This window comes from Salminus brasiliensis, chromosome 2 (assembly GCF_030463535.1).
Source record: "Salminus brasiliensis chromosome 2, fSalBra1.hap2, whole genome shotgun sequence".
Taxonomy (NCBI): domain Eukaryota; kingdom Metazoa; phylum Chordata; class Actinopteri; order Characiformes; family Bryconidae; genus Salminus; species Salminus brasiliensis.
The window spans coordinates 40396791-40421268 of NC_132879.1; the positions used below are offsets into that span (position 1 = coordinate 40396791).

General features: G+C 38.5%; 2 protein-coding genes across 5 annotated transcripts in view; one reads left to right on the forward strand and one right to left on the reverse strand.

Annotated features, from left to right (window-relative positions):
- Positions 1-24478, reverse strand: part of ngs (notochord granular surface) — a 66033-nt gene that overhangs the window by 7345 nt on the left and 34210 nt on the right. The window lies entirely within an intron of this gene.
- On the forward strand, positions 1008-7986 carry ccnc (cyclin C). Its single transcript, XM_072672707.1, has 12 exons — positions 1008-1189; positions 2889-2995; positions 3255-3339; positions 4008-4077; positions 4176-4227; positions 4549-4604; positions 5153-5188; positions 5275-5366; positions 6196-6263; positions 6424-6503; positions 6615-6733; positions 6905-7986. Exons 1-12 carry the CDS (start codon positions 1158-1160, stop codon positions 6957-6959), a joined length of 852 nt encoding a protein of 283 aa, XP_072528808.1. The 5' UTR covers positions 1008-1157; the 3' UTR covers positions 6960-7986.

Consider the following 24478-nt stretch of genomic DNA (forward strand, 5'->3'; position numbering starts at 1 on the left):
GCCATTGCTTTAACAGCATTTCATTTTTCATTGCAGATCCAATGTGAAGGAAGAATGTATATGATAATATAATGATAATATGACTTCTTTCATCTAAGCCATGTGTTTGTTTCAAATTGGTGGTGTGTAAAATATGCAGTTAACAAGATTAGCTTAAAATGAGTCAGATTTAATTTCTAAATGCAGATTTGAAGTTAAAGAAGTGGTGTAAACAAATTGAACAATAATTTCCATTTTTAAAGCACACACAAAATATCTGTGTTTTGAGTAATATGTAAATTTCCTACTGCCATAGCATACTGACTAGAGAGCATTCTTGTCGAGAAATCCCTGTAATGGTCTTCTAACTTATTTTATAGTTGCTAATTTTCTATGGCACTCTGGAACATCTGGTTGTGAATGTTCATTAAAAATTAAATTGTTCACAGTTTTTAACACATGATAAATGCATAAAGCATTGAGTTGATTTACTAAATGTGTTAAAAGGAACATTTTTGACCCTCAAAGTGGACACAGTTATTTGTCCTGGAGAACAAAGAACATTTAGAGGAAAAGCACATCTTCAGGGAACTGACAGCGGCTGTTTTCCTTATGAAACAAACACATCAGAAGGTCAAAGTAAAGGTCAAAATGAATAAAACGCCTCAATATTCTCACAAGATGGTTCAGAATTTCCATGTTTGTTGGATGTTAGGAGCAAATGTAAGCAAATGAACCTACTTCTAACTTAATAAGAAAATACCTTTTAGGCACAGGCATTTTCTTTTGTGTTTCATTGAGTGAACAGGACTAGTGTGAGTAAAATGGTACACTCTAAGTGTAAGTAACACTACTTAGTGTCATTTAATAGTAAATTGTAACACTATTTGTGTTGCAATTTTACTTGTTTTAGAGTTGTGTCGTTTAATTTTACGGTCAAACATAAGAAAAAGCAAAAATGTGTTCTGTGCTCTTTTGTATTTTGCAGTATAGCAGAACCACGTTTTAGTCCTTGTTGTTTCTCGTCGGACCTTATTCTGCCCGAATAGAGAGCCATCGGGCAGTTTTTCAGTTGCTCCAGTATTTCAAGGAGCTAGCTAGCTAGCTACATAAAAGGCTTTCTACTCGTTTAAAAAAATCTATTTAAGATTTTATTTTCCTACCTCAACTCGATCACAATGGCAGGAAACTTTTGGCAAAGTTCACACTAGTAGGTATTTTTTTAATGTATTCTTATTTTGGTTACGAATACTTACGAATACTAGCTAGCTATGTGTTTTGGGTCGTTAGCTAATGTGGCTAATCGACAAATGCTAATGACACTCCAGGAATGCTTTCTTGAGTTCGACACAAAAGTATGTAGCTAGCGCAAGCTATTTCTATATTTCATTTGCGATGCGCTGCCTGAGATAACTAATTAGCTAGCTAGCTAGATAAGACTGGGCAGCATGAGCTGAATTCATCGTAAATTCCCAAGGAAATTGATGCATGTGACGTTATGTGGAATAAAGGGGTATTTTTTTTTAGCTCACCTCTCCCTAACGGTTCGTAGCTAGCTAAGTAGATAGCTAGCTAGTTGTTGCGTTGTTATTCGTGAGACTTGAACATTTCTTTATGTGATCTCGTCGTGTGTAACGCTGTTTTAACACACAAATTAGCCGCGTAATAGCCTAACCTGAACCTAAATACGCTAGCTAATAAGTCGTCGCGTTATTCGCAGCTGTTGGTTCACTGAATGATTATAAATTAAATAGTGTTCGCATAAATATAAACCGTTAAACACATTAGTAAACTGTTTACCACCAAAATATGCCTTTAGAATGACTTATTTTTAAATATGATTCACCATCCCCCATTTTATTACATTTTGCAGGTGTTTCGTCCTCATTACATTTCAGGCTACATTCTTAACTATCTGCTATATGTAAAACTTTTCCACTACTCATGTCATATTTTATAATGAACTGGTAACATTGCATATTGAGCCATTGTGTATACAACTAAATACGTATGAAACTAAAGTTTTTAAAGAAATCTGAAGAACTTATTCATCTGGCAGTTGTATACTTTATAATGAAACATGAAATAGCACACAGAGAAATGAAAATGAAGCTGAGGATCTAGGGTTTTTTAAGAACTAAGAACTTTATGTTGGGCCAGAGCAAATACCTATCCCATATACAGATGCGGTCTCTCATTTTCAGGAAAATTGAGATTTAGTCAGATTTTATACTTTAAAATAAACCTTTATTAACACAGGTACCAATTAGGTAGCAGTATGCAGCAGTACTGTTTTTCTGTAAATTACTCAGTCTGTAATAACTAATGTAATTTTAGTTCAAAAAGTTCAAACGTCTTAGTTATTTATTTAACATTTCACACCACACAAAACTGCTCTCTCCTTTCTTCCCTCCTTTCTTCCAGTAAGCATACTGTTGTGTGAGGGAGCACATGTGATGTCCTTCCCAAATTTTAGAAATCGTAGCAGCAAGGATAGTTCATTATGTTTAAGTGCAGTTATACCTCAGAAAGCATTTACTTTGTCAGCATTAGTGTAGCATGATCATAATCGAAAGATTGCACGGCACTGTGGGTTGCTGTCACAGTGTGGCATAACATCACTCAAGATGTCTTTTGTCCACTAAATTAAAGCCATGTTAAGTTGCTGCACTTCATTGGGCTAGAGGAGGTCCTACAGGATACTAGTTCTTGTGCCATGACTTTTGGCATGTCAGTGTATTACTCACTGAACAATGTACACAGCAATGCTATGCTAACTCTGGATAGGGCATCATTTTACTCTCAAAGCATGCATAATTATATGTGGTATGATTTTTACAAGATATTTTAAACTTTTTCTCTCCTGTTCCTGCATTATTGTTTGTTTACATTTTTATCTTTGCTCTTAGCCTGCAGTGGGTGCTGGATAAGCAGGACCTGCTGAAAGAACGTCAGAAAGATTTGAAGTTTCTCACGGAGGAGGAGTACTGGAAGCTGCAGATATTTTTTGCTAATGGTACAGATGGCTCTAATGATTTTTTGCTAATGGTACAGATGGCTCTAATTAAATATATTTTTGTTTGTCAGATGTTTTAGCCATGTCTATGAAGTTAATGTAAAATGTTAAGCAGTAAGAATCTGTTTTTGGCCATTCTTTATTCTATCACACTGTGTTAAACCTGATAATAGTTTCAAAGGACATTAGTAGCCCTGTCTAGGTTTTGGTGGCCAGTGAACCCAGATTTAAGTTGAATAAGATTCACTTTCTCTGTCAGTGATCCAAGCTTTGGGGGAGCACTTGAAACTCAGACAGCAGGTCATTGCCACCGCGACTGTCTACTTCAAACGCTTTTATGCCAGGTGAGAAAAAGCAAATTTCTCAGTTCTGTCCTCTGTCTAAAAACTGGACCAAACCAAGATATTTACAAGAGCTATATACATGAGTAGTCCCTTTATACTGCTGTTTACATGCCAGCACAGTCTGGTTTTGTACCATGAAACACCCACAGTCATTGCACATGTTTTTTACATGTGTTTCCCGTTAGTTGAATACATTTCATACATTTTCTACCTTTCTATTACAGAATAATTTTCTATTTCATGTTTTACATGAAGGATGTCTCTTTCTCACTTATTTAGTGGCTGTTGGGTGTTCTATTAAAAATCTACTCTCTTTGTGCTGTGAGTGTGCATTTGTGTTACATGGATGCACAATTACTTAACTATTCATTAAAGGGCATGTTAAACGTATTGCAACAAAAACTTAGTTTTAGTGTCAACTAACTTTATTGCACATGTTAATATTCAGAATGTCAAAAAAGCTTGTTTATGTGATCACAGATTAGACTAGTAGTCTTAGGCTAATATAAACCATTGGTGTTTATACGTATCTATAGGTAATGTGAGTAGTGGTAAAATATATAATGCTTTTATACAGCTAGCTTTACTGTTACTAAATATGGAGAGAATCTGGTGAAAATGTTTCAAAATGATTTCAGTTCCTTGTAACGTTTTTCGTTTTTAAACAGGTATTCTTTAAAGAGTATAGACCCAGTGTTGATGGCACCTACCTGTGTGTTTCTAGCCTCTAAAGTTGAGGTGAAAATGCCAAGATTTTTTTTTCATTTCTTATTTTTCTTGTTTCCCCCTTACCTAAGGTTTGAACAACTTTTGAACTTATCAACTTGTCATTACAGGAGTTTGGAGTTGTTTCAAACACTCGCCTTATTTCTGCAGCAACCTCTGTATGTAAGTAAAGAAATATGAACTACTTTGGCATAGCTTTTAGAAACCATGCAATAGCAGTTGCTGGTCATTCCTATTCCTTATAGAAACAAATTTGTAATGTTCTTACCCTTTAATAACTGTATATTTGAAAGGAAACACTTTGATACCACAATACTACTTTATAATTAATAGGACACTTTTTTTTTATAAACTGCTTGTTTAAGTTTCAAGTATTTAACCACATCCGATGGACTGTTTAAAAGTTCGAGTACATGTTCATGTACAGCTCACTGCATGTGTTTAAAAAGCACACTGATAAAAGGTTTTTTCTTATCACAATAGTGAAAACACGATTCTCCTACGCCTTTCCTAAGGAGTTCCCATACAGAATGAACCATGTAAGTAACAATGTCATGTAGATTTTACAATAGTCACTTAATTATTGTACCCCTTACTGAAAGCATTGATAAGTATTGTATTGGTTGATTGTTGGAAAGTGACAGAGCCACCCATCTGATTCTGACTTACTAGCTTGTGTGACTGGAATGCTGCTTTAACGTATTTGGGCACTTTTATTAATGACGCATTACTTAGCGCGATGAAGGTGTTTTTTCATAAATTTGACACCATGAAGTGAAAGTCTCATTGCCTTGGGAAAATGGGGTGGCCGTGATTGCACGTATGTGTTAAGTGTTTTCTGATTACCAGTTGGGTTATTTATTATTAGGTTTGTGTCATGTGTTGGAAGAACAGCTGTCCAGAAGCTGTAGGAACATTTTTATTAATTTGCTTGTGTGGCTTAGTGATGAAGGTGAGGCCGGTGATTAGTTCACTTGACTTCTCAGTTATCAAACCACAAAGATGTCAGACAATTTTTCACTGGTATGTCTCCATTCTCTCCCAAGACCTGAGATACATGTTCCTCTTTTTTTCTTTTCCACATTAGATCTTGGAATGTGAGTTCTACCTACTGGAGCTTATGGTTAGTGTGGCACTCTAAATACAATTTTTGACTGTCTGTTTATTAGTGTGACTGCTGCTGATTTAAAATCTGTGACTGTTTTTCAGGATTGCTGTTTGATTGTGTACCACCCTTATAGACCTTTATTGCAATATGTACAAGATATGGGTCAGGAGGACATGCTCCTTCCACTAGCGTGGTAAGTTGGTAGGGCTGCACAATCTGGACATTAAATGTGATAACGTGCATGACAAAATTTGTTGGGTATTACAATAATGATGTGAGAATTTAAAAACTGTTAATCTTTTACTGGATGTGCAGCATGTAATCTAACCTCTTTTGTCAAAACAGCAACCAAAAATACCATGACTAGCTTGCAAAATGGGCCTCCAAATAATATTTGGTGCGTTGTCAATATCATTCATAAATCATCTTCCAAAAATAAATTTGACAAATGGACTGATATAAATCATTCAAAATAATTTGAAGTAAAATCATTAAAAAAACCCAGTAAAAGTTACTCATTTATTTACTTACCTCTTCATTCTTGGGCTTGAAAATGCAACATTACTGCCAATCAGCTTGTGTAACTTCTGTCTAGTCATGGAAATGGTAAACAATATGATTAAACATACAATTTATTGCGCAACTATATTTCCTAGTTTTAAAAAAATGGTTAAAGTGAAAATAATTTGGCCACTCTGACCAATAACGCATGTCCCCAAATTGGGAACTATTTAAAAAAAATGTTTTGAGGAATGTAGCTTAAAGCAGCATTATGGCGAAATGGTGATTTTAGCTTCTGGGCTCCCTTTACAAGTGGAAAGTGTAATTCACTTTACTGCAGGGAAGACGTGCATGTTGCATACTGAAAGATACTGAACCAGCCATAAACGAAGCTTGTGGACCAGCGCAAAAGTTGACTGTTAGGCAGTGTTGCACAGTTCTGAGTGTGGTCCTGCTTCACCAGTTACATAGTGCAGTAACCAGCATGCTATCCTCCAATAAATGTCTGCCTGTCTCCTCAGGAGGATAGTGAATGATACGTACAGGACGGACCTTTGCCTGCTGTATCCACCCTTCATGATTGCCCTTGGTGAGATATTTGGTTTTAATTAGTTTTGGCACACAAAATGTTTAAAAACATCCATGATCTTTACCTGCAGTGGTATCACTGCGTGATAGGAGTCCTAGGATAGGGAGGGCCCCCCATCAGTGACGGAGTGAAAACTGAAAGATTAATTTTTTTCCCCCAGCATGTTTGCATGTTGCATGTGTGGTACAGCAGAAAGATGCCCGGCAGTGGTTTGCTGAGCTCTCCGTGGACATGGATAAGGTAGGCACTAGCCATAAATATATATTTTTTTTTATGTAGCAGTAAATTTTATGTTAGAACCTAGGCTATAATGTTTGTTGTGCGTTTGTATAATACACATTCCTTGAACAGATCTTGGAGATCATTAGAGTAATCCTGAAGCTCTATGATCAGTGGAAGAACTTTGATGACAGAAAAGAAATGCCTGCTGTACTAAACAAGGTGCCCAAACCCAAGCCCCCACCCAACAGGTATGACTAGGCAGAACTGACCATGTGACTGGGTGTTGCATAGGAACTGCAGAATTAGTGTTTTTTTGTTTTAGTATTATTGAATCAAAATTACAATATAATTACAATATATTTGCATTTTATTTTTCGCCTGCTTATTTATCCCCCTCTCCTGCTTCTCCTGTTTCACAGTGAGAATGACCAGAGCTCCAATGGCAATCAGAACAGCTCTTATAGTCAGTCCTAGAGCTCCTCCTGATGGAGCAGCTGCAGGACATCAACAGACCAAACATAGCAGTGCATCATTGACACTTCTGCAGCTCTGCTTCAGTCAAAACACATTTGTTTTAATGGATGAGGAGGTAACATAAGACCTGCAGCATACTTTTGAACTCCCCCAGTGGTATGCCTGCTGTTTCCTCCACTGTTCAAGGACTGAGTCTTTGTAAAGCTAGTGTTTGCTTAATGTATGGAGCCGCAAACTTGACTTTAGTTAAGCAGCAATGGAAATCCTGTTAAGGCTCTGATGTTCTGCTTCTCGTACATTGATAGCATTGCCTTATCATACACATGACTATCTATGAAGTGTGCGCAACTGTCATTCTTGATCCTGAGTTCCTTGAAAAAAAATCTTGATCTTTGTTTGTGTGTGTGTGTGTGTGTTTCTTGTTGATGAAATGACAGTTTGCATTCCTCAGGAAAACAGCAGTCTGGCTTTGAACTAATGTATGTGTGTGTGTGTGTGCGCGCGCGCGCCCAGAGGTTGTGTTTTATATTACATTATTTTAGAAGTACTTTATGCCAGAACTGTACTTGTAAATGTATATACAGTACTTTTGAAGTTAATTTACTTTGAATTTCTTATTTGTACTTGCCTATAACCAAGTGATTTTAATTTTGTGTTGACAAATTTATTATGTTCTGTCTGTTTATTAAAAAAAAGCCCAATGGTTGTGTATATCAAGTTTTTCTGCATAGCCAGTATTTGATAACTTTTTTTTGCAAAAGAATCACTGGAGGCGTTAAGTCTTTCACAGGGGCCATGGATCTTAAAACATTGCAAGACGACTTCTTGGTTGAGAATGGTGTAACCTATTTCTACTGTGCTAGCTCAGATGTAATCTCTGTGATGCTGTTTTTTGTTCATCTTGAACACATTTTGGGTATGCTCTTATTTACTTGTAAATATGTAAAACAGCATGTTCGTAGAGTAGGAGGTTTTTTTGTCTCATAAATTGAATGTATTATTCAATAAAGCTGCTGGTTGAACATCATCCAAACCGAAATGATTTTAGTGATTATGGAAGATGGTTTGAATTACAAGCAACATTTTACTTTTTGTTCTATAATCAGTGTAAATATTACTATGCTGTACCCAAAGCTGGATTCTTGGTCAAAGGTATGAGCCATTTGTGTTTGTAAACAAACCTTTTTTTTTTAATCATTTACAGCTATGTAAAGGGTGACTATGGAGGCTGATGTAAAACGTGGGACGTTCTAGTCATTATGTCAATTTTAATGCAAACCCTTATCGGTTTACATTAGTATTATTAGTAGTATTGTTACTGGGACAAAAGGGGAGGGGCAGAGGGCACTGTGTATCTGACACTTGCTAGCTAGCTATGTTTTGAACTGCATTGTAAAGGAAAGGTGGCTCAGAAAAAGACAGAAAGAAAAACATCTGACAAACGCTGAAACTTTTTTTTTTTTTTTTTTTTTTGCAATTTGGCAGACATATGTACTGTTGTGGTAACTTACTTCTGGAGCTTACCTTACATAATTCTGTCCTGTCCTTTTGTTCTACTCTAATTCAGTCATTAACATTCCAGTTGCACTTAAACTGCAGTTTACCCTATAAGTGGCCTTATTGTGATCAGTTCTGAATGCCTGATATTAAGTTAGTGTCACAAATGTCACTATAAATGTAATAAAACGTGAATTGGTTCTTAAGTTGATGTTAATAATAATATTATTGTTATTATTACTATTATTATTATTAATATTATTATTACCACTATTATTACAAAAGGCTCATTGATTTGTAAAACCCTTGAACAGGGCTGATGAAACTACATATATTTACACCATCACAACTAAATAGCAACGTTTGAGGACGATTAAGGTAATTGCAATATTTGGTAAATCCACAGTGTCTCTTTGGATAACTGCATTGGAGTGGGATGCTTATTGTGGTCTCCAGTGAAACCATATAATTGTCCATGCCTGTACTACTGAACTGATTACTGTAAATAAAACTGTTCAGTTTCTTTAAACTGCAATTGATTATTTTGGGTTCTACAGTAATCACAGACCAGCACTGACAAAATGTTTAATTTTAAAAGGTCTCTCATGTGCACTTGTGTTTATCATATAAATATAATGTTATATCTTTAAAGATGCACTCAACAGTGATTGTTTTCTAACTTCATCTTTTTAACATCTTTTCTTGGTACATTTAACAATTTAAGTATAGTGTACACTATTGAGCTGTGCTCTTGCAATATGAATCAGAATGAGGTCCCTGATTTTGTCTTGCCAATATTATTCTGGACTATTACAACTGTTTCAGTCTGACATCTGGAAAAACATCTGTGGTTAATCGGTTGGAGAAGGACATTATCACGGGATGTACCATTTCAGTGGTGAAGTCAGCGGAGATGGAGTGTAGAGGTCCGCTCACCAGGTCAGGCCCCCAGTGGAGCCAAAAAGTATTTAGTCAGCCACTGATTGTGCAAGTTGTCAGAGCCTACAGTGGAGCCAAAAAGTATTTAGTCAGCCACTGATTGTGCAAGTTGTCCTACTTAGAAAGATGAGAGAGGTCTGTAATTTTCATCATAGGTACACTTCAACTGTGAGAGACAATGATAAAACAAAACCCAGGAAATCACATTGTAGGATTTTTAAAGAATATATTTGTCACTTATGGTGAAAAATAAGTATTTGGTCAATAACAAAAGGTTAACTCAATTAAATTTAACTTTGCACACACTGTAGCTGGTATTTTGGCCCATTCCATCCATGCAGATCTCCTCTAGAGCAGATGTTTTGGGGCTGTCGCTGGGCAATACGGACTTTGAACTCCCTCCACAAATTTTCTATGGGGTTGAGGTCTGGCTAGGTCACCTCCAGAATGCTTTTTACAGGGCCGCTCCTTCGTTGCCCAAGCGGTGTGTTTGGGATCATTGTCATGCTGGAAGACCCAGCCACGTTCCACCTTCAATGCTCTCACTGATGCAAGGAGGTTTTGGCTCATCAAAATCTCACGATACATGGCCCTGTTCATTCTTCCCCCAACACGAATCAGTCGTCCTGTCCCCTTTGCCGAAAAACAGAACACCATACCTACTGTGAAGCATGGGCTGGAAACATCATGCTTAGGTGAGCATGATGTTTCCAGCCCATGCTTCACAGTAGGTATGGTGTTCTTGGGATGCAACTGCATTCTTCTTCCTCCAAACACAAGTTGAGTTTTAACCAAAAAGTTTTTTTGTTTCATCTGACTACATGATATTCTCCCAATCCTATTTTGGATCTTCCATATGCTCTCTGGCAAACTTTAGACGGGCCTGGAGATGTACTGGCTTAAGCAGGGGGACACGCCTGGCACTGCAGGATTTGAGTCCCTCTCTGCGTAGTGTGTTACTGATGGTAGCTGTTGTTACTTTGGTTCCAGTTCTCTGCAGGTCATTCATCAGGTCCCTCCGTGTAGTTCTGGGATTTTGGTTTACCATTCTCATGATCATTTTGACCCTCCATTTTGCCACATCTTGCATGGGGCCCCAGATTGAGGGAGATTATCAATGTCTTGTACAGTGGGGAAAAAAGGTATTTAGTCAGTCACCAATTGTGCAAGTTCTCCCACTTAAAAAGATGAGAGAGGCCTGTAATTGACATCATGGGTAGACCTCAACTATGAGAGACAAAATGAGGAAAAAAATCAGAAAATTACATTGTCTGATTTTTAAAGATTTTATTTGCAAATAATGGTGGAAAATAAGTATTTGGTCAATAACAAAAGTTCATTTCAATACTTTGTTATATTTCCTTTGTTGGCAATGACAGAGGTCAAACGTTTTCTGTAAGTTAAGGTTGGCACACACCGTTGCTGGTATGTTGGCCCATTCCTCCATGCAGATCTCTAGAGCAGTGATGTTTTGGGGCTGTTGGCGGGCAACACAGACTTTCAACTCCCTCCAAAGGTTCTCTATGGGGTTGAGATCTGGAGACTGGCTAGGCCACTCCAGGACCTTAAAATGCTTCTTACGAAGCCACTCCTTTGTTGCCCTGGCAGTGTGCTTGGGATCATTGTCATGCTGAAAGACCCAGCCACGTTTCATCTTCAATGTCCTATGCTGATGGACGGAGGTTTGCACTCAAAATTTCACAATACATAGCCCCATTCATTCTTTCATGTACACGGACCAGTCGTCCTAGTCCCTTTGCAGAGAAACAGCCCCAAAGTATGATGTTGCCACCCCCATGCTTCACAGTTGGTATGGTGTTCTTTGGATGCAACTCAGCATTCACTCTCCTCCAAACACAAGAAGTTGTGTTTGTACCAAACAGTTCTACTTTGGTTTAATCTGACCATAAGACATTCTCCCAATACTCTTCCGAAACATCCAAATGCTCTCTAGCAAACTTCAGACGCACCCGGATATGTACTGGCTTAAGCAGGGCAACACGTCTGGCACTGCAAGATCTGAGTCCCTGGTGGCGTAGTGTGTTACTGACAGTAGCGTCAGTGTTGGTCCCAGCTTTCTGCAGGTCATTCACTAGGTCCCCCGTGTGGTTCTGGGATTTTTGCTCACCATTCTTGTAATCATTTTGACCCCCTGGCCTGAGATCTTGCGTGGCGCCCCTGATTGAGGGAGATTAGCATTGGTCTTGTAGGTCTTCCATTTTCTGATTACTGCTCTCACAGTAGATTTCTTCACACCAAGCTGCTTGCCTATTGCAGATTCAGTCTTCCCAGCCTGGTGCAGGTCTACAATTTTGTTTCTGGTGTCCTTCGACAGCTCTTTGGTCTTCACCATAGTGGAGTTTGAAGTGTGACTACAATGTACAATGTGATTTTCTGGATTTTTTTTCTCTCATAGTTAAAGTGTACCTATGATGAAAATTACAGACTTCTCATCTTTCTAAGTAGGAGAACTTGCACAATCAGTGGCTGACTAAATACGCTTTTGCCCCACTGTATATCAGCTGTGGCAACATATATGACCTGTGATTACATTTTAGGATTGCTGGATACTTCTTTATGTATCTTGCAGTCTGTTCTTGGGCTGAATTTGCTAGAACAGCATAACCTGGTCATGTTGACTGTTGTTTAAATTCTCCACTTGTTTCCTGTCTGTGAAATGGCTTATGTTGTAAGACCTTTTACAATTCTTTCTGAAGGCCCCAAAGAGCTCTTTGAAACATTGGATATAATTGTATTGTTATTTATTATTTAACGTGTTGTACTAAATACTGCTTCAACACAATACAGTTTAGTGATTAAATACGTATTAACACCTCATCCTCATTCCTGTGTCCTGACCGATACACCATCCTGTTTACTGGATGTAATATTTTTAACTATTCATATAAGTAGCAAGATTTTTGAGTCTCATGAAAAGATCACTAATCACTAATAATTTTGTCAAAATACTATTTTAGTTCAAATGTAATTAAACGTAATTTAACCTTTAAAAATGATCTGTGGTTTATTACAATAATGTTCGTATGCCTTGCACTTACCACTTGCATACAGGCAACATTCTAGTTAAATTGCCTTGGCATAGATAAAAAGGATATCCTAAATTAAGATCTGAAATGTAAGCAGTGAGGTGTTTAACATTTTATAAAATATATTTTGTTAAATCTGCAGGTTGGAGGCTTAAGTTTATTTGAATGTCATATGGTTTCTTTTTCTGACAGTCATTTGCTATAGATTGAATATTGGGCAGAAAAGAGAGCATGAGAGAGGTAAAGAAAGGGACAGAGAGACCTATGCCTCTTTACAATGAATCTTGACTGATTGGCAGGTTGCCTTTATCGCTTCAATATCATCCTGCGCACGTTCTCATTCGTCTTTGGGTAGCCTTGCGCGACACTGTCTGAGAAACGAATTAACCCCAGCAGCAGGCTGGAGAAAGGCCCTAAGTCGACTAATCAGTGCCTCATTACTGTGGCGACGCTCTGGGAGATGCTCAGGCAAAGGGGGCTGCTGGTGATTGGGCTTTCACAGCTATGCTTTGGTTTTTGTTTTGTTTTGTTTTTTTCCTTTTTTCCCCTTTCAATCAGTCGACAGCTCAAGTGACAGCCAAGGAATACCAGTATAGCACATTTCTAATCAACACAGTGATGAAGCTGCCATGAGTGGCAAATGAGCAGTCTCAATGTTAATGAGAACACACACACATTTTAAATCACATCCAGACCCATATGGCCCCTTTATGACCATAAAACACGTATTAACACCATTTCATTCTTTAAAAAAGCAGAATTTTAAGCTACACTCATTTGTACAAATAGTGTACAAATAGTGAATGCAGTCAGTACATAGACCTACTTTCTGTAATGCAGTACTTTTTACATTTACATTTTACATTTAAGGCATTTAGAAGAGCTTTAATTTCAGTGCAGTACTTATGTACTACAACTTACTTTATGTACTACAATATGAAGTTTGATGTTGCCTATTCTCAGTGAATTTCTAGGGATGTTTAGTAGCAGTTAGGTTTTGTCATTTATGTTGTAGCATTGATCAATGCTAAAACAAATCAAGTCTGAAATAGCTGACACTTTCATTGTGTGAAGTGATGTTACCGGTGTGTCTTATTTTGGAAGTGTAGAGTAGTCTGAGCTTGACTGTTCACTTTTTAAATGGTAAGGCCAGTTAGCAGCTAATTTCAAAGCCTAGCAACTTTAGATTTGTATCTGTATTGCTCAAAGTTTATACTAAACATTTTAGTAACAGTATTGGTATTGCAAAACTAAAAACATTATTGTACCATCGCTACACAAAATGCAGACTTCTAAATTATTTGTCTAAGTAATATTCTCATGGTGTGGCAAATTTAACGTTGCTGCACAATTTCTGTTTTAATGACACTAGAAGTTCATTGTTAAACAAATGACTAAAATTCACTGAATGCCTTCAATTAACTTTCAGATGCTTAACTGTGGTCTGAGCCAGTTCACTTCTAACATGCAATGAACCTGTAGGAAGTGGTTAGGGACATGTTGTTCTGGGACCCTTACCAAAGGCTGATGCGAAAATGTTTAGCAGCCTCTGATTACATTTCAATTCCAATTAAACAGCAAATTTAAATTCCAAAATTCCACTACTGTAAGTGTACAGCTTTGAAACTAATGTGAACAGTAAACCAGCAGTATTTAATATGTATAGATATGTATATGAAATGTATCTAAAATTTGTATATAAGTTAGTATACAAGTTAGTATATTAAAATGTATTTGCTTCATGGGTAGGTACTGGACATGCTTCTACCAGATTAAGTCCATTTTAGCTACAATCATGTGAAAAAGTTAGGACTCCCCATCTTTGGATATACCAAATCTTTGTGCTTTTTTACATTTGTGTTTGTTTTTGTGTATACATGTGCAAACGATAACCCCCAAAGATTACCATGTAATTACCATACCATTACCATCTCATTATCATACCATGAATGGTGTCTATTGGTTCATTATCTAAGCTTGTTCTCTCATTCTGCCATTTATTTCTCACACCTTTTCTCTCTTTTGTTTATGCAGGTCATTGACAGCCCAAGTGTTGCATAAACCATAATAGTCAATGGGAAACATTAATTACCAAAAGCTAAACTAAACAGATGAGTTATCAGCCTAGATTTAAAGATTGAGACTGAGTCCTGAACATTATCTGGAAGATTATTCCAGAGTTTGGGGGCTTTACAAGAAAAGACTCTTCCCTCTGCTGAGGTTTTCTGAATTTTGGGAACTACTACGAAGCCAGCACCCTGAGATCTAAGTATTCTTGATGGTTTATAATATGTAATAAGATCTCACAGGTACTCAGGAGCAAAGCCATATAGGGCTTTGTATATTAATAGAAGAATTTTGTAGTCAATACAGAATTTAACTGGGAGCCAGTGCAGTGCTGATAGAACTGGACTGATATGGTCAAATGTTTTAGTTTCAGTAAATGCTGGCTGCAGCATTTTGAACTAGTTGAAGTTGATGTTCCTGCTGGAACAACCTGACAAGTGCATTACAGTAATCTAGTCTTGGAGTAATAAAACGTGCTTTTCTGCATCCTGTAGAGATAAGGAATTTCTTAGTTTGGCAATGTTCCTAAGATGTAGAAAGGCTGTCCTACTAATATTAGCAATATGTTGCTCAAATGATAGCTCTAAATTGCATATGATGCCAAGATTTTTAGCTGCTGGACCAGGAATAATGGAAGAATCAGCCACGTATATATACTGATATTTTGGGTGTCTTTTGGACCTAAAAGGAGAACTTCAGTTTTGTTACTGTTAAGAAAGAGGAAGTTATGTGACATCCAGAGTTTTATATCCTTTACACAGTCCTCAGTTTTATTTCATCTACATTAATCGTCAGGTTTGGCTGATATATAGAGCTGTGTGTCATCTACATAACAATGAAAATTAACGCCATGTCTGCTTATAACAGAGCCCAGTGGTAACATGTATAATGTAAATAATAGTGGTAATAAAATAGAGCCTTGCGGAACTCCATATCTTACTTTTGTGTAATTTGAAGATAAATATTTTATATTTACGAACTGATAGCGTTCAGTTAGATACGATTTAAACCACGATAGGGCTGCACTGAGGTTGAATAGGGCTAATAAAGATACGTAGCCTAGATAAGAGGCAAGAAGGAAATCGTTTGTAATCTGCGCTAGGGCTGTCTCCGTGCTATGATGGGAATCCAGATTGGAATTTCTCATACATAGTCATTTTTATTCAGGTATAAGCAGGTATAAGGTATAACCACTTTTTCTAATATCTTGGATATAAATGTTAAGTTCGAGATAGGTCTGTAATTAGACAATACACTAGGATCAAGATTTGGTTTCTTGATTAAAGGTTTTATGACTGCTAATTTAAGAGTTTGGGTACATGTCCTAAATTAAGAGATTAATTTACTATTGTTAAAAGAGTTCTGATTATAATTGGGAATATTTATTTTAGTATTTTTGGGTCAAGTTTTATTTTATTATTAAAATAGTCCATAAAAACATTACTGGTTAAAGAAGTTGGAATCTGGGGTTGAGTATCTGCCTGGCTTTTAGTATGTTTAGAAATCTCACTTAAAAGTACTCTGGGATTGTTTTTGTTATTCTGCGACCAGCATGCACAAATATGTTGAGCGAGCTTTAGTGAGTGGCTTTCTATATTCACTAAGGCCTTTTTTGCTTTGTCATTTTACATTTAAGCAGTGCCACTTTGTCTAAGATTGATCGTAGGGTATTTTCAAGATCGTTTGTTAATCTATCTAGCTCCGTTTGGTATAACAGAGTGTAAGCTAAGACTGATAGGTCTGCGAGGTTTTCAGTAAACTGTACAGCTTTCCTTGGGGTTATTGCATGCTTTAGACAGTGGCGGGGGGACAAATTAACATTTTGCCTTAGATGTAGCTCATAGGAGATTAGATAATGGAATGATATCACTGAGCTTTGAGGTAGAATATTTAGATTATCAATGCTAACAACCAGGGTCTAAATCTAGGGTATGATTGCAGTAATATGTGGGTCCAGTTACGTATGATGCAGACAGAATCTAAGGTCAATGCAAACGCAAATGTTAATGGATTGTCTGCTTTGAGTGGGGGCGTCAACAGGTAGTCCACTTAAGAGAACATCAAGTTCATCAACAAAATTCCCCAAAGGACCAGGAGGACGATAGAGAACAATGATGTGAAGTCTAGTGGGAGAAGAGACAGTAACAGCATGGTATTCAAAAGAGGAAATGTCAAGATTAGAAAAAGACAGCGAGGTGAAGCGCCACAGAGGAGAGAGGAGCAAGCCTGAGCCACCGCCCCTGCCAGTCTTTCGTGGAGAGTGGGAAAAGTAAGGAGTTATAACGTCTAACAAACTTCTAAAAACTGCTACAGACGTGCACTACACACCTGATTTATCAAGATTTGGCTCCTCCTCTGCAATTCACACTTCTAGCTGGCCTGAAACTACACCTGAATCAGCACCTCAATCAGCTAATGAGCACCAAGCTTCAATGTAAACCCTAAGACAAGAGTATTAGCAGAATCTAGTTACAAGTATATTTAAAAACCAGCCTACCTTACAAGCTAAAGATGAAAGCAAGCACAATGATTTCTGAGTGGCTACACACCTGATTTATCAAGTTTTGAGGCTCTTGGCTCCTCCTTTGCAATTCACACTTCTAGCTGGCCTGAAACTACACCTGAATCAGCACCTCAATCAGCTAATGAGCACCAAGCTTGTTAACAATGTTAGCAATGTTAACCCTAAAACAAGACAAGCTAGCTGAGGTTATTCTTAAGTAAATAGCAAAGCACTTTTGTAAGTCGCTCTGGATAAGAGCGTCTGTTAAATTCCTTAAATGTAAATGTCTTATTAGTGGTTGGATTTGATATATTAATATAGAGAATCTCAAAAGAAGTGAAGATGATACAGTGTTTTTGAATAATATCACGTGTATTCTGGTAGATTATGCATACTCCTCTGCCTGATAATCTAGGGCTATGTCCATAATTATAACCTGCGGGGGCGGCTTCACTTAGTGCTAGATCAGGTCTAATCCAGGTTTCAGTGATTTCTGATTCTAATTTAACGCTAATTAATTTATTAAAACAAGCTTATTTAGATATTTTATGTTTGGGTTTAATTCGGGGCACAGACACAGTCTCAACCTAGATGACGCCTTAAAGCAGCTTGCAGACGCTCAGTTTGAGCTCAATCTGTCTGCGGCCTGGTCCCGGCTCTGGATTGTCAGTAGCCTTTTACACTACTCTGCCAACTAACTAGCAGACTATGCGCTATTTAATGTAATTTAATGTCTTTAATGTTATCCTTAGAGTTAGATAGATGTTTTTTTTTGTAATATATTGGATGAATTACCCTCAACACAGCTCAACACAATGATGTTCACTACCATCATTACATTAACATTAATGATGTTATAATTCCTGCTATAATTATATATAGCAGGGGCGGCTTCGGGCCGCGGTCCACAGGCTCCTTGGGACTTTTCAGTCAATGTTGGGTTGATTTCAATGTTCACGTACTTTCTGTTCCTCCCGTTGGTTTTCTCACTAAGGACTTTTATGTTGACAGCGGTCGCAGTAAGGCGCCATGTTTTATGTTTATGTCCGATTTGTTTCACCTGAGTGCTGGGGTACAAAGGGAGCAAACGCAGATGCCTCGGCGCCGAGAATTACTCTTGCGATGCCAAGCTGTGAGGTTGGCTTCACGGTCAGGAGACTTCTAGGAGAGTCTACGAGTTCAAGTAGTATATGCTCTATCGGAGCGGTTTCATGTTCAGGAGTTCGCTGTCTGGTTCACCGGTTGGTCGCCAGGGTGATTTGGCGTCCGGTTCCCTTGCACCTGAGTCGAGTAAGTTCATCGGCGCCTGACGAGCGCGGTTTTGGGGTGAGGTTTTTGGTTTGTTAGTTTCGTTGGTTCTGTTGCGTTCTAGCCTTCCTCCCCCCGTTTGATTTGTCCCCTCTCGCTTTGCTCCCGGACTGCTTTCCAGCCTCAGGTGGTTTGCCAGGTTTATCCCCGTTTCAGTTGTCACCTGTTTGTTTTCTGTTTCTGTTTATTGGACCCTGTACTTTGCTGCCTCGTTTTGTTTGTGTTTGGTCATTTTGGTTTTGTCATTAAAGACTGTTTCTCTGCATTGCTCTGTCCCTGCGAGTGTTCCCTTGTCTCGCCTAGCCAGCATGACACCTGCATAGATGATATATACACTCAGACCTGAATCACATTGGTTTGTATTCGTATTAAGGTTATTTTTGTTTACAGATTTTATACATATAACAAGGCTATGGTGCTGCAAGTTAAAAAAAAAACAAAACTCTAATCTTAACACTAATTAGGTCAATTGACAACATGATTGGGTATAAAAAGAGCTTCTCAGAGTGTCAGTGTCTCTCTGAAGCCAAGATGGTAAGGGGATCACCATTCCACCAAATACCAGAATGGTGTTACCCAGAGTAAAATAGCAAAGACTTTTAAGTTATCATCAACCGTGCTTAACATCATCAAAAGATTCAGAGAATCTGGAACAATCGCTGTGTGTAAGGGTCAAGGCCGTAAAACTCTACTGGATGCTCGTGATCTCTGGGCCCTTAAACGTCACTGCACTTCAAACAGGAATGCCACTGTCAAATAAATAACAGAATGGGCTCAGGAATACTTCCAGAAATCATTGTCAGTGAACACAATCCACCGTGCCATCTGCCATTGCCAGCTGAAACTCTACAGTGCAAAGAGGAAACCATTTCTAAGCAAGCTCCACAAGCTCAGACGTTTGCACTGGGCCAGGGGTCTTTTAAAATGGAGTGTGGCAAAATGGAAGACTGTTCTGTGGTCAGATGAGTCACGATTTGAAGTTCTTTATGGAACACTGGGACGCCATGTCATCCGGACCAGAGAGGACCAGGATAACCAAAGTTATCAACGCTCCGTTCAGAAGCCTGCATCACTGATGGTATGGGGTTGCATGAGTGCTTGTGGCATGGGCAGCTTGCATGTCTGAAAAGGCACCATTAATGCAGAGAACTATGTTCAGGTTCTAGAACAACATATGCTCCCATCTAGACGTCATCTCTTTCAGGGAAGACCCTGCATTTTTCAACAAGATAATGCCAGACCACATTCTGCAGCAATCACAACATCATGGCTACGTAGGAGAAGGATCCGGGTACTGAAATGGCCAGCCTGCAGTCCAGATCTTTCACCTATAGAGAACATTTGGCGCATCATAAAGAGGAAGGTGCGACAAAGAAGGCCCAACACGATTGAACAGTTAGTGTATTAGACATGAATGGGAGAGTATTCCTATTTCTAAACTTGAGAAACTGGTCTCCTCTGTACCCAGACGTCTGTTGAGTGTTGTAAGAAGAAGGGGGGATGCCACACAGTGGTAAAAATGGCCTTGTCCCAACTTTTTTGGGATTTGTATATATATATAAATATTAAGACACGATCATAAGTATCATTACAATATTTTATGTTAAAGAATATATTCATATTCAGATATCTGAATTTGAATTTATTGTACTTGAAAGGGGCAAAATGTTTGGCTGATGCTGGGTTACTGTGTATGAATACCTGAATTCCCCTCCTCACTCACCCTTCTCTCTCTGTCTCCCTCTTCTCATCTTCTTCCATACCTTTCTCATTCTCCCTTTGTCTCTCTCCAAACTCCTTTATATTTTAATACTGAAGAGATTATTATTTAGGCGTACAATCAAAAGTGGCCCTGAACTGCAATTTTCCCCAATTTGTTATAATCCATCATAGGGACAGCAGAAATGCAGGGTCCCAACTAACGTACATCACTCTATTAACAAGAAAAGAGAGAACTTGCATGAGCAGGTGAGGTTTCTTGCCAACTGGGAGTACCAGGCCGCCAAGTTAATATCTCGCCTCCCAGGCGAAACCCACCAAATCTGTGCTCCTCCCGGGCTGGAGGGTATTCGGGTAACACAATTAGGCTCCTTAAATGTAAATAATGCTAACAAATTCTCTGATGTCTGTAATCTGTGTCAGTTTTATCTAGGATGAAGTGTGGCAAGACCTATTTATAGCTTGGTGTGAATGAAAGTATGAGGGTAGGTAGTGGTGGGGCAGCAGGCCAGTGTAAGTGTAGTGCAAAAGCATTAGAGACTAGCAGTCTCAGAGGAGACAGAGGAGCAAAAGACACTGAAGAGCGGGTTGTGACAATGCAGATAAATAATCTGATGATTATCTGATCTGATAAAACATAGATGATCCTTTTGAGTGTATGCATGTGCAAGTGCACATGTGTGGATTGGTCACTAGCTTTGAATCAATTGATCATCTAATTGCTGATGTCACAAAAAGTATGATTCATCTCAGACTGTTTGAATGAGGCACAATATAGAACAACCAATCAGAGCAGAATTCATTTGCCTATCAGTGTTGAAGGCACTTTTGGTATACAAAACCACACAAATATTATAAGTAAAATAAAAAATACATAGTCATAAACGGTACAACTAGCAGTAAAATGCACAGACAACTGCCCACTCACATGAACCAATAAGATAAAATAATATGAACTATATGAAATATAAGTATAAAAGCCAAAAATGTCAAATAATATTACACAATAGTGTATACAAGTCTCTGAATTTCATATGCACAGCCATAACACAATATATTTGTATATATATTGTGTATATAATATATACACACAATATATAATATATACACAATATATGACAGACTGGAGCAAATAAAGTATTCATTTTAATACAGATTATACTGCAAAGGAAGGATTCCCGTATATGTGTGGGAAAGAAATGTTTCTTTTATAATAAACCATATTAAAGTAAGGCCCATTTGTAGTCACTCCTTTTTGTTGTTTAAAAAATGTATTGCATCAAGACACCATTGTATCAAGCCGCACTATTAACTCTATATACATTATCTTTACTGTCCTTTGAATCACTACATTTCAAATGTCTTCAGGATGGTAAACAAGTACCTTTGAACAACAATAGGACATATTGTTGCCCCTCCATTAATCTTCAGTGATTAATTTAAAAACATTTAGGAAGATGTGAAAATTATCGTTAGATTTCGTTTAGAGCTGCATTGTAAATGTTCACTGACACTCAGTCAGTTTATTTGTAACCAGTACCATGTCTCTGTAGAAGAAATTACCACATAAAAACTAAATAAAATACATGGACTGTTAAGTCTTTCTATAAAGCAAACATGTTGAGGTGCAACACCATCCCATAATTAAAACTATTACTGGACCGAGTGAAAATATGGTCAAGAAGAAGAGTGGGGAGAGAAAAGAAAGAGTGGTGATAAAAAAGTCAGTGAAGAAAAAAGTGTGTGTGTGAGAGAGAGAGCAAAAGTGGAGGCTGTAGAGAAGAGAGGAAAATAGTAAGGGTAACTGAGAGGGGTACAGAGAAAGAGAGAGAATTATGATGAGTGTAAAACAACAAAACTATATATATATAACTACTATATATATACTATATTGCCAAAAGTATTCGCTCACCTGCCTTGGCACGCATATAAACTTGATTGAAATCCCATTTCTAATCCAAAGGGTGTAATGTAATGTTGGGCCACCCTTTGCTGCTATAACAGCTTCAACTCTTCTGGGAAGGCTTTCCACAATGTTTAGGAGTGTGTTTATGGGAATTTTTGACCATTCTTCCAAAAGCGCATTTGTGAGGTCAGACGCTGGCCTCTTACCCGTGCCCAAAATTCAGAAAGCCTTTTCTTATAAAGCCCCCCAACTCTGGAATAACCTTCCAGATAATGTTCGGGACTCAGACACAGTCTCAATCTTTAAATCTAAGCTGAAAACTCATATGTTTAGTTTAGCTTTTGGTAATTAATGTTTCTTAGATAAAGGTTGAAGGTCCAGGGGTTCGTGGACCCAGGGAATTGTAGTACACTGAGATGCTGGAGCTGTCGTCTCGCTGCCTACACGCGATCACTCAGGTTTGTTGACGGTGGAGCAGATAGATGCTGGTGTTTTCAGGGTGCACCCGTGTCCGTGTTACCTTCTGGCTGTCTCCTTTTAATTAGGCTGTTATAATCAGACCTGCCGGAGTCGTCAGACACACTCTGATGCGGATGCTCAAAATTCTCCGCCCTCCATAAAATTCCTCTCAGAACTAACTTTCTCTTTCTCTTTTTACCTTCTCCGAGTAAATGGCCACCCAGCCCGACCTGCTGGAAGATTGCCCGCTGAGGTCCCCACTACCTACGGCAAACCAGCTGCCACCTACCAGTCCGCCCAGCGCCCGCCTAGTTTTCGAGTTCCTCACTGCTGCAGACGGCAGCTGAATTATGTTAATGGCGCCTAGATGACACCAGATGGTGCTATACTACAACAAAACCAAGGATCCAAGTGGATCAAGCCGGTCCCCGATCTATTAAAAAATGCCTGGATGCCGAGTCACTGGATTGGATCGGTAGATCTCTTACACACACACATACATATAGGGACGGACTGGCCATCTGGCATGCAGGGCATTTTCCCGGTGGGCCGACAGTTCCGACACTTTTTTATATATGTATTAATAACACTGTTGACACTATATCTATAAATATGTGCTACGATAGGACATTTCGATATGATAGGACAACTCGACAGAACACCGGCCTTTGAAACATGCTGGACTGCGGCCCATTGGTTATTTTCTTCCCTGACACAGGGCTGGTCCATTCATATCATGAAACACCTTCTCCCTCTGTGCGCCGGCGTGCAGTGCAATGTTGAACGTTATCTGTTAGGATATTCTGGGATGAAGAGCAAACGCAGGGGGCGCAGAGGAACTGCGAGAAAAGGAAACTTGCTCTTAAAGCAAACAGTGCTAAATTTGCCAAAAATTGGCAGTGCCAAAATTGCATGTTTGCCACAGCATGGCTTTCATCAGCTCCTGTGGCTGATGACAGTGGTGGTGGTGCCGACGGCGGTTCTGGCATTGGCATTCACAGTGGACAGAAACATGTAGATAGAACGTGCGGTAAACTGGACTGCTTTCAGAACACTTAGGCTATGTAATGAGTAGGCGAAAGCAACCCAACTCCTTAAATCGGATCAAATGAGTAACGTCAATAACGTTAGTTTCAATCGTAAACCCAGGTGAAATAAGCTGATAACGTCCTTACCACTAGCGGCTTTTTATAAGACGTGTACACTGAATGGATTAGGTTAGGTTAGTACTTTTATGTCTTCCATCCTGAACTAAATAGTCTTAAATGGGAGAGCACTTTTAAAACCAGCATTCACCAACACAAACTGTAAGTCAGAGGCTTTCTAGCTTTCTAATTTAAGTATTAGACTATTACTGTTTGTGGGATAAGTAGTAGGCTAGGCCAAGACTAAGATACTTTTTGGCCCTGTACATTGTCCTTAACCACCTACATAAAAACTGCCTTTTTGTTAGGCAGTTTTTATGTAGGTGGTTAAGGACAATGTACAGAAATGAAAGAAAAGCACACTATTTAAAATGATATAATTTTGTCTATTGACTATGTTATGCAGATGTAGCTTTGTGCCTCTTTACAAGATCACTAAATTGTAGGCATATTTCTAAAGCAAATACGTGCACCTTTAAAGCCACCACTCACCAACATGAAAAGTGAGTTAGCGGGCAGCATTCTGATTTTATTTTTAGGCTATTAATTGTTTACCTAATAGGCCTAGGCTAAGCTACTTTTTACCCCTGGAAAATGTGTTTACGTACGTGGTACGTGGTTCCAAAGAGTTACATATTCAAGAGACCGAAAAAAACCTGGAAAGGTGTGCTTTTTCAAATGTGGCGGTCTGGTCCAAGATGCCAGGGCCGTTTTTTTTGTCCCAGCCCGCCCCTGTGTGCATACTTGTGTGCAGTAGCTGCTGCGGAGTGATATGGACTGAGCACACACTCTGAAGTAAATAGATATGACATTTCGAGCTCTTAGTGTTCTTTCACTCGGCCTCTCAAACAGCAGGAGGAGGCATGGTGGGCATGATCCCTTTTTTCTCTCGCTCTTCCTTGCGTCAGTTTGTTTGACTGACAGGCAGC